This window comes from Dendroctonus ponderosae, unplaced genomic scaffold, assembly GCF_020466585.1.
Source record: "Dendroctonus ponderosae isolate FM_Combo_2020 unplaced genomic scaffold, Dpon_F_20191213v2 Dpon_F_20191213_5, whole genome shotgun sequence".
Classification (NCBI taxonomy): Eukaryota; Metazoa; Arthropoda; class Insecta; order Coleoptera; family Curculionidae; genus Dendroctonus; species Dendroctonus ponderosae.
The window spans coordinates 544,221-555,969 of NW_026018715.1; the positions used below are offsets into that span (position 1 = coordinate 544,221).

Here is an 11,749-nt window from a genome sequence, read left to right on the forward strand (position 1 = left end):
CTTCTCCCTTGATAATTTGTTGATTCATTGTTATCAGCGTTATAAAATAAACTGCACCGAACGCAATAATATCACACTCAATAATTGATAAATCAAAATCACCGTCAGTTTAATAACGCAATGTGTATTTGAAAACTTTATCAGATCTACAGAGGCGCCCGCACTAAGAGAAAAATGTCGAATTCAAAGTACGTATGTACGTCCCAAATCTCAGGCGCGAAGAGGCCGGAGTGGGAGCCGCCCTCTGTTTACTCTGTTTAAAATCTGTTTACCCTCCCATAAAAAGTTATCACTTCAAAAACGAAGACAAAAACAACCATCAGGTACCAACTGAACGTAAATAGCAGGTAATAATTGGATACTTATATCAACACTTCTGCATATTTGTTCAACATATTTATTATGTAATGTGAATAAAACTTATTTCAAATTTTGTTGAAGCACTACACGATCTAACTCATGTAATCTCAATATAAATTACATCTCTATGTTTATTAGTTTAATAATTAATTAATAACTATTGTAAAGATAAATTAATGTGCTTTATTTTCCCAATTTTGCCCTAGTTTTCATACGAACACAATTTTAGCAGGCGATTTGAATTCACTTTACGACCTCTGTGATTTCCGGTGAAGTTTCAATAATATTTCGAGTATCTTATATTGCCCTTTAATTGTGATGTTAATTGAAGTGCAAGCATAAACATCACAATTAAGGGGCATGTTGAAATGGTTGAAATGTTATTGAAACTTCAACGGAAATCCCAGAGGTCATAAACTGAAATCAAATACCCCGCTAAATTTTGATGTGAACTCAATCGATACAGAAGCTTTCTTCTGCCAGTAGTGGAAATTAGAGTTTAGTTTTGCCTGCAGCCACTGAGAATAAGCCACAAATAGCATTCTGCAGACACATATGTCAATTTCCAATCTATAACATCTGTGATCTGTGAAACTAACCTATATTTTTTTCTACTTAGGTTATCAGCGCTTGCCGGTCAGAATTTAAAATGCCGCCAAAGAAAGCCCTGACTAAAAAGGTATGTCTGCAAATTCCATAATTCAATTAATCGGTATTTAAATTATATATTTTGGGTATCATACAGTTAGTCGCCGTCTTCCCGTTCCCCATATCCATCGGTCTCTATATGTGGCGTCTTCATGATCATTTCGTAATTTCGTAGTGCCTCATTTGCATGTGTTATTATTACCCCATGAACTGATCTACTTGTGTTATAGTTTCATTGTCGCTGGAGTTTGTTGCCATATATTATGTCTTAGAGGTTTTGAATTTTAACCCCCAGTTGTTATAGTGTTGGGATAACCTTCGAAGCATCAATTCCAAACTATATGAATCCTGGGCATCTATTTCCCGGTTATTTGCGAAACTTGATGTAAATAGACAGAAGTCATCAATCAGTACCTATATCCATTACCCTACAGCTCGAGATATAGGTAATTATAAAACGACGTTCGTACACGACGGTTAATTGAATAAAGACAATATGTGTGGATCTGTGCCACTATTAATAACATTCTCTCATCTCTAATTAAGCTAAGCTCAGTATAGTTCATAGTTGTATTGTATGCTGATCTTGTAGTTCGATGTGTGGGTATCCTTATGTAGGGTCCAAATTTAAAGGTTTGAATTCTTCTGGATCTTTGCGTGTGAAATCCATAAAGTCTATTTGGGGTAGAGCAATATTTTCGCACGATATTTCCAAAGTTTGAAATATTGTTTCTGATTTTTAGTTCACAATTATCGTTCAGTTTTCTTTGTTGTTCTCGCACTTTTGTACTGCGACTGTTGCTTCAGGGCTTATAAGGGTTCATTTGTCAGATTCTAATTTTTGGATTTGTACGAGGTTGATGTCCACAGGAATCAGTCGATAATTTTACAGATTCTTTCGATAATTTCAGTAGTTGGATTTCACATGGGAAGTCTTCCGTTGATTGTAGTCGATTTTCTTCATAGCAAATGAACTCTTCAGGAATTACTTCTTTGCTTTATTTATTTGTAAAGAAGTGGTTCTGCTCATTTAAAATTTAATATTTTTAATGAGGAATTATTATATTACAAGAGTTATTCTTGTATATGGGTAAAGGGGGTATTTCTTTTACTGCGGGATTGTATTTGAATAATTTTCTCAGAGACAAGATTGTTTTCTTCTTTGGGTTCGAAAGGTAGTTTGCTGTTTCAAGATTTTTGGAGATGTTTTGCATTCTTGTAGTAACTCATTTGATTGGGGGGTTTGAGCTCGCTGATTAATATGTTATTTAAATAGCATATTGATCACCGGGTTTTTCGAAACCGCAATCGAGTTGATTTAGGCCTCAAATTCGGATATTCTAATGCTGCTTCTTTCAGAAGCAGCAATTGAATTAGCTGCGGGTTTAAAGGTTGGTGGTTTTGGGAAGGTTTTTTTCGTTTATTTGGGAGTTTTCAGGGGTTGTCGGTTTCTGTTTTTTTTTTGGCATAGCAAGTATAACTACTTTATTGTTGATCTACCACTTTATTGTTGAATAAGGCAAACTTTCGCTTAGCCTCATTTTCCAATTTGAGATTATGGTTATTGGGAGATTTGAAGTAACCGGCAGGGTGAGGCCCTGCACAGTTGCAGCATTTTGCTGGAGTTTAGGCTGTTTTGGTGCAGGTTGTATAGAAATGTCTGCGGCTACATCTGTGGCAATATTTAGGGGATTGTGGGTTCTCTGGGACTCAATGAGCACGGACAGGTTTTGAAGGTAAGAAATTTGGGTAAATTTGGGCAGGAGCACTTCAACCATCTTGGACACTTTTTGGCGCGTCCAAAACGGAAAATGTGAGTTCGCTCTGGTGCAAAGCCCAAAGCGAATATTTCTTTATTAATTTGCTCGATGTCCATTCGGGCATCGAGGCCTTTACTAATGAAGGACAGTTTTCTGTCCTCTTGGATGTTGTGGGATTTGAGGAGTTAGATGGTGGGTTTGGTAAATAGATTCCCCTGCGGCAGAGTTTTTAAATTTCTAATTTTTGTAGTTTTGGGCAAGGACGTCCTGGGTTTTACGCCTTTCTTAATAAATATGTTTATTAACAACTAATGCTATTTGACTTAATTTTGATTCAAGCAATTTTTCATTCTGATATATTTTCATAATCGTCTCTTTGAATTTATTTATCAAATTAAGAGACACAGCGTTCTTTTTGACAATATTAGTCGCTAGTTTATTTTGTAGTTTATTACTTAAATAATTAAATAATTATAACGTTCTCCGTCTGCGAAATCTAAATTTCCTGTTATGGATTTTAAAATTGATCCTACAACGTTAATCAAACCTCTTTTTATTCGCTGTGGGTGTGGAATTAATTCATTAATTTTTGATTCAACTCTTTCTTGAATAAGTGAAAATATTTTTTTAAAGTTTGATGTTTCAATTTTATATGCATCATTAGATGTTACTTTTCCGTTAAGTGATTTGATTTTCAGTTTAATTTGTTTATTTTTATAATAATTTGATTTACTAGTTTTATAGGAATTTGTCCGATGTTTTTCTGAGTGTTATTTTGTCAGCCCCTTCGAGTGTTAATGTCATGTGCAACATTCTGAAAAAAGAGACAAGGATGAGATAATTAAAGTTGTATTTGTGTTTTAGAGGTTTTTTTAAATTGGAAAGATGTATTATTCTTTTGATGGCAGTTTGACCTGTCTTTCTGAAAGTCAACGGCAATTAATTTAGAATGTTTCTCAAATTTGTCAGCATGTTTTTTGTCGTATATGCTTTTTTACGTAAAAGGTTTGTTCTGGTTCGAATATATCTTCAGGGTTGTCTTTGATTGAATTTACCATTTACGGCCAACTGGAGAATTAGCAAAAGTTTGATTATTTAATAATCTGAGTGTTCTGTAAGGGTTGAATGTAATCGTTAAATTACACCATTAGATATGGGAAACAAAAATTAACTTTTATTTTGTGAAGGGTTAATAGTTCTGTGACAACCGTATTCTTAAATTCATTGCCATTGTGTACTATTATTTGATTCGGTATTCCATGATGGGAAAAATATATTAGTAGATTGTTAACAATTTCTGTTGAATGGAGGGATTTCAATTGATAAGCTTGAGCGTATTTAGAAAAACTGTCTATTATTGTTAGGAGTTTATATTTTTTGAAGGTGTCGAGATGAATTATTTCAATTGGTTTTAAAGCTGTTTGGGTGACATTCATTGGAATGTTTACAGGTTTTCGTTCGTATTTGCTTCGAGCACAAATTTCACAATCGTTAATGTATGATTGAATAGAATTTTTTAAGTCAGGCCTGTAATATTTTTCTTTTATTATTTTTAAAGTTTCTTCACAACCTCGATGATTCGTTTTACTTTCATGATAGTTCTTTATGATATCTGGAATTTCGTTTTTATCAATAACATCGATTAATTTTGTTAAAAATCTAAAAAAAAATTAAGGAAGGTCATTAAAAATTTCGTCTATAATCTCTGCGAAAGGTTCATAGATGTTAGGAATCAAAATATAAATAATATTGTTTATTTGGAACGATAGCCTCTTTAATAAATTGCATTATGTCATTTTCGAAATTGTTTTCAGAAATTTGGAGAATGTATCTGCGTTTTTTTATTAAATATATATTGCATTTTATATTTGGCAGGTAAATGTAAAACTTGCTGTATAATAATTTGATTTGCACAATAATTTACAGCTGCTTCTGATACGGGTATACCTACTATTGAGTCTTGTTCATCATTTGTATGAACAGTGACATCATCCTCTTAGCGTTGTGTATTTCTATTAATTTTTGATCGGGTTGGGCGATTACAGACAGATTTTATCTATATCTTGGCTAGTACTTGGTTGGAGGTTTTTATTTAACTTTTCCCTTTCTTTCCTAGAAAGTTCGTTGAATTATTTTACATAATCGAAAAATTTAGAATAATCTGAATCATCGTTAGTCTCTTTAGTATGAATGTCTATTCGACTTAAAGCATCTGCGTTAGTATTTAACTTTCCTTTTTTGTATATAATTTAATAGTCAATTCTTCAAGTTTAATTCTCCAACGTAAAAGTTTTGAACATTGGTCTTTTAAGGAAAATAGCCATACAAGCGGTTTGCGATCTGTGAGGATAAATTTTCTACCAAAAAGATATGGTCTGAAGTATTTTGTTGCCCAAACAAGACATAAGCTTTCTTTTTGAATTGTGGAATAATTAAGTTCTGAGTCGTTTAAAGTTCGAGATGCGAAAGCAGTTGGTAAATCTTGACCTATTGGTCCTGCGGATAGTACTGCGCCAAGCGCTACACTGCTAGCGTCTGCTGTTAAATTGAAAGTTTTTGAAAATTCTGGATACTGTAAGATAGGTTCATTTATAAGAATGTTTTTGCCTATCTCAGCCCAATTGACAAATTCTTCGGTATGTTCGACCTTAGCACCCTTTTTTAAGCATTTAGTAAGTGGTTTGGTTAATTTAGCAAAGTTATTTGTGTATTTTCGGTAATATCCCAAAAGTCCTAAAAATTATTTTAATTGTTTGGTGTTATTGCTGTTTTAATTTTTTTTATTGCAATTACTTTGTCAGGATGTAGTTTCACTCCGTCGTGTAACGAAATGGCCTAGATATGCTACTTCTTTTCTTAAAAATTCACTCTTATCATGTTGAATTTTGAAGTTGGCTTCTTGTAATCGTTGGAATACTAATTTAAGATTTACAATATTTTCTTGCAATGATGTTGAAAAAACAATTGCCATCTAGATAAACCGGGCATTTTTCATTTCAAGTCCGCGCAATATTGAGTCCATAACTTGTTGAAAGGTTCGCTGGTGCGTTTTAAAATGCGATTAAAAATCGCTGGTGCGTTTTTTAAACCAAAAGGCATCGTAAAAAATTCATAATATCCTTGGTCTGTGTTAAAGGCGGTTTTTTCATTGTCAGCTTTCTTCATCTCTATTTGGTGGAAACCTGACGCTAAGTAAATCAATTGTCGAGAAATACTGGCATTTTCCGAGTTTATCTAAAATATCTGAGATCTGGTAGTGAGTATCTCTGATCTACAGTTTTTTCGTGAAGCTTCTGATAGTCTATGGCTACTCTCCACTTTTGTTTACCAGTTGAATTGAGTTTCTTGGAACTACCTAAATAAGCGAGGACCATGGAGAATCAGAAGGTTTAATTATTTTTTGGTCAAGGGTTTTTTTAAATTTGATTTTGAACTTCTTGACGATTAAAGAATAGTACGGTACGATCTTTAATAAATTGGAATTTTGTCTGTAATTTTGATTGAATGCTTAATTTCGTTTGTAAAACTCAAATATGTTTTTTTCTGTGTAAAATATATCAGAATATTCCTTACATAATTTTAAAATACGTTCTTTTATTCAAGGGATAGATGGTTGGTACAAATGTTGGAGGTTCAAATGTTGGTTTGATTAAACTAGGGTGATTCAAAAAATCGTCAAAATAGTTTCGAAATAGCTTTTGTCAAATTGCTCTTCTTTCATTGGGATTGAAAGATCTATGGTTACAGGTGTAGATCCTTTGTTTAAAACTGTGGTTAGGGTATAACGCATCAATTTTGGAATGTCAATAAGCCTATAAGTACATAATAATAGATTTCAAATACGGTAGAATTTTAAATACGAAACCTGAACAGCAACAGCATATATTATGAGCATAGAAGAAGAACAAGACTTATAATTAAGAGTGAGATAGATAGCCCACTCCTCTTAAGACGACACTAATAATCACACCGAACCTTTCAATGCGCAAGCGCGCATTTCAAACCACTTTGACACTGAATGCAACCAGCTGGTTGAAATTTGGCTTCTCTATGGATGTATATGAATGTGGGTGGCGGTTAAATTGAATTATGAAGAGGATGGGAACAGTACTAAAAATATGTCATTTAGTATATCTATTTTATATTAATTAAATAGTTACAATTAATGATTTATTTACATGGAAAATAGTAGGAAACTAATAAAATATTATGCATTAGTATACATATACTATGTTCTATAGAAATTTCCATCACCGCCTATTTATACTATCTATTTTGAGTCTCCATCTTGCGCTTTTTCGACTCTTTTCGTCTTGAATATTTCTCCGCTATCTAGAATATAAAATATTTTGTGAAATGTTGCACAAGTTAATAGATAAACAATCAATCTAATTAGCGAACCCCATTTAATTCAAGTATTTTACCATCGTCATCATCATCGTTTATGTTTTCTGTTAATTCCCGTAATCGTAACTTAAGGTTTTTGGTTGCCATTTCCACTCTCATTTTTTTCGTTACTTCAGAGTTCAATAATGAATTGAACTCTGAACCAATCTTACTCCTGCATTCTTGAATAAATTCCTGAGCCTCTACTTCCTGCTCCTTTTTGATCGTGGAAGTCTCACCTGATACCTGCTGTAGTAGATCGTCCTTTTCAAACATACAAACATAATGAATATGCTTGCAGTTATTAGTCCGAACTAAATAATCTGTGACCTGAGACTCGCACTTATACCGGTGAGTGCAAATTTTGCGAACTCTGCAGTACGAAGTCCTACATTCATTATCACAAAACATGTTATTTGCTACTGTATATGATCGCTCACTCATCGCAGATTTTACCTTAAATTCCCCGAAACCTACCTCCTGAATTAAGTTCGTATTGATTTTCTCTGCCATTTTATGAGCCTTTATGGTGAACATGATCTTGATAATTATTTGCATTTGGTCTATTCATATTTGTAATTCTTTTCCACATTTTTGCATCCACCAGATTATCCAATTTGTCCAATAATGTCTCCACCAGTCTCCACCGTAATATTCGCTTTTCTCTTCATTTGGTTTTTCTTCAAAAAATTGTCCATACTCGATCTCCAATGCCATGTTGGTGTTGATTCCAGCGCGGATTCTAAAGCAGTGTGCCCACATGCTGCTTCATTCTGGAAATCATATCTAAAAAAATGCTATAAATCACCCAAAACGTCATTCGTGTATAGAATACTGAACTTTTGTAAATGGTTCAAAAATATATCTTCATTATCATTTTTCAATTTGCTAAAATAATATTCTATAGTTTTTTTTAAATTTCTGCCTGTCCACCTTAATTCCATTTAATATTTTCTTCATCTGTATTTTCATAGTTTTCTGATTTTCGGGATTYTTCAGTTTTGTTCTTCCTTGCAGGCACCAGCTTCTCATTACATARCACGATCAAAGAAGTTTTACTCCAAGCGTTCCAAGAATCCAATTTCTTCTTATTTGTGCAGTGGGTTCCATCCATCATACAAATTATATTGCTAAAAACTGAATTAGCTTACTTTTCATGACTTTGTTCATGAAACCCGCTCGAGATTGGCGCTAAAAATTAAAAAGTTATAACATTTACCTCATATTTTCAGTAGCCATATGAACAACAACAATATATTTTATATGATTCAAGTAATTTACAAAATTTTATTTTATCAGTACCAATGTGATTTAAAATGTGCGCCAATCCCGACAGTCCGGAAACTCCTGCTAAATTTCGCGCTCGCGCAATGATAGGTTCGGTGTGATTTTTAGTGTCGCCTCCACTCTAAGAGCCTTTTCACACGGGCCACTCTGCAGCGCTTGTCAGTGGTGCTGCTGAGAAGCGCACGTTAACCTGAAGCAGACTAAAGTCGTTCGTGTGAACGCCAGCATTTGAACCAATGTATCGCAATCGGTCGCGCTTCTTTTTGAAGCGCTTCTCGGCGGTAGTCAACCGCTGAACGCCACAGAAGCGCTGTTAAATCGGTGGTCGCGCCCGTGTGAATAGATCTATATAAATCATTGTATCTTCAAAAGGCGCTTCTCAGCAGCGCCACTGAGAATCGCTGCAGAGTGGCCCGTGTGAAACGGCTCTTAATCACCGAGTTGATCACCAGCTAAAAATCTGCAGTTAACGCATGCACATTAAGGGGATCGTATTCCTACGTTTAGTCGCCAGTCCATCTTTTGCATTGGTGAGACTTTCTGGAATTTCGCAATTATTATTGAGTTTTAGATAGGGTATAATTATTTCACCATTATTGATTGACAATTTTACTTTAAATACTTGTTCAGTTTTCGCATCGACGGARCAATAATTTAATTCAGGTTTTGTTTTATGAAATTTAAGCTTAATTTTGGCGTATTTAAATAACCTTTGTCGAAGTCGACACTTTCTTCTAAAAGTTTCAAATGATCTAATCCTAACAGTCCATTGAAAACATTGTGGAATTTGAAGAGATAGAATTTGATATTTTGCTGTGTTGGTAATCTGAATATGTCTGATGTATGTATTAGGGTACGGAACTCGTGTGCTGATTGTTGGAAGACAGTACTTCGAACGGGTTATGAACTATGTTACTTAAGAAAAATAGTTTTTGTTGAACCTGAGTCTATTAATACTTTAATATTGTTTTCTCAATAATTTTGTTTCATCTCATGTACGACCTCACATTTTAATTAAAAAAAAATTTTGATAGGGTTTATTGCTGCTTATTTTTCAGCATGGTTATCGTTTACAAGTCAAGGTTATCGAATGCATGGGACAGCTAGAAATCGGGATCGTACGAACGTCTAAAATCTCTGACCAATAAAACACTTTCGTATCATCGTATAAACGGTTGCATGGGACAGAAGCTTAAATTGTTGAAATGGTCCGCTCTCTTTTCCATCCACCTAATTCATTTCTAATAAGATATTCTTCGAAAATTAAGTTATAAACTCGTCTCCGTGCCATTCATATTTATTATATTTCGATCCACTGACGACAACAGGAATTATTTTTAGATCAAGTTAATCTGCCGTCCTTTATACGGCGTTTGAGCCTATAAACGGCCGAAACCGAGTAGATCGTATCTTAAGCACAAACAACGTTTAGCGTTCTGGTAAAATGCGTTTCGCGCGTCAAACTGAGTTTTAGAAGTTAAACTGGTGAAAAGCATAGTCAAGGTCACGGGGCCATAGCAGATTTTATATTACATGTTACAACTACACGTCCTTACATTTAAATGCTATGATCTAGTTAATCTGATTTATTATTTTATGTAGGTGGCTGAAGAAGATGAAGCTTCACCAGCAAAACAACGGCGAGTGTTAAGACCGCGTAAGAAAAATCCGGAGGAAAAACCGATTGTGAACGAGCCAACAGTAAAACAAAAGGCTCCGAAGCAACCGAAGTATACAGTCAAAAACCCAGAGGAAGCAAAATCAGAAAAGAAAACAAACTCAAAAATTAAATCAAAATCAAGAACCGAAGAAAATTCGATTGAGGGAGTCCCTAAACGAAAGGAAAAAGAAAAGACAGCTACCGAAATACAAAGTAGTCTCTCAAATCCACCGGAAACTAAAGGAAAAAATATTAACGTTAGTTGCAGCAAAAAAAGTGCGAAAGGTAAATCGTTCAATTTAAAAATTACATCATGGAATGTATCTGGGCTCAGGGCATGGCTGAAAAAAGACGGATTAACTTCAATGCTGCATGAACAGCCAGATGTGTTCTGCATTCAGGAAACTAAATGCAGCGAAAGCAAGTTACCCAAGGAAATCCAAAAAGTAAATGGATACCACTCTTACTGGTGCTCTAGTAAGAAGGAAGGTTACGCTGGTGTTGGAGTGCTGTCAAAAATTGAGCCACTGAATGTTATGTATGGTATTAAAGACCAAGCACACGATGAAGAGGGTAGATGCATAACTCTTGAATTTGATACGTTCTATGTGATCAACGTGTATGTGCCGAACGCAGGCCGAGGTTTAAAAACAATATCAAAAAGGCTGGAATGGAACTCATTATTCAAACGCTATGTAAAAGCGTTGGATGATACCAAACCGGTTATTCTGTGCGGCGACATGAATGTTGCACATACTGAAATTGATTTGACCAATCCGAAAACAAATAAGAATAATGCTGGTTTTACACAGCAAGAACGAGATGGAATGTCGGATTTCCTTCAAGACGGTTACGTAGATTCCTTTAGGTTCTTATACCCCGATGTAACAAACGTTTATACGTTTTGGAGCTATATGGGAAACGCCCGAGCTAAAAATATCGGTTGGCGATTGGACTACTTTATCATTTCTGAAAGTCTTAAAGAAAAGGTTTGCGACAGTACCGTAGCAAGTGAAGTGTATGGATCAGATCATTGTCCAATAAATTTGTTTATTAGTATATAATGGGTTCAATATCATTTGAGGTTTACGAAACTTAATGTTAAGGTTTTTATGTGAATGTCCCACTTTTATAGCATTATTGTTAAACAACGTATCTATTACATGCGTTTTTCTGTTTTTAACTAATATATTATATAACAACATTTTAAACCCATTTTATTGAGTATTTTGCCTTAAATATAATGTCATTTACCAAGACCCAATTTATGGGCTCACGATGGCTGCCGGTCTTCAGATCTCGGTCGTTTCTGAACTAAAATACCTTTGTCGACGTTTGACCTGTTTTCCTGTGAATAATAAGATATTAATGTTTGAGTCATGTTCAGCTAATTTTGACAAACGAGATAGACTTTCGAGGCCATTCCTTGAAACTAATGGGTTTTTCTTCTTCTTAAAGAATAAATTCTACCCAACGACGGCCTAAAAACCCGAAAAACCCATTAGTTTCAGTTATGACAAAGTTTGCCTGTCTGTCCGACGTTCCAATAGAACGGAAACTTGAATGGCCAGTCTAAAGAACCAATTTCCGCTGTAAATTAAACCACCAGTAACTTTTTAATTTTTGCACTTTAAATGTGTCAACATTT

General features: G+C 34.5%; 1 protein-coding gene across 1 annotated transcript in view; it reads left to right on the top strand.

Annotated features, from left to right (window-relative positions):
* Positions 1-11,305, top strand: part of LOC109545062 (exodeoxyribonuclease) — a 26,363-nt gene extending 15,058 nt beyond the window's left edge. The window contains exons 3-4 of the mRNA XM_019915555.2: positions 980-1,039; positions 10,044-11,305. Coding sequence (XP_019771114.2) covers positions 980-1,039; positions 10,044-11,165 — 1,182 coding nt within the window. The 3' untranslated portion in view covers positions 11,166-11,305. The remainder of the gene's footprint in view (positions 1-979; positions 1,040-10,043) is intronic.
* Positions 11,306-11,749: the final 444 nt, after the last annotated feature.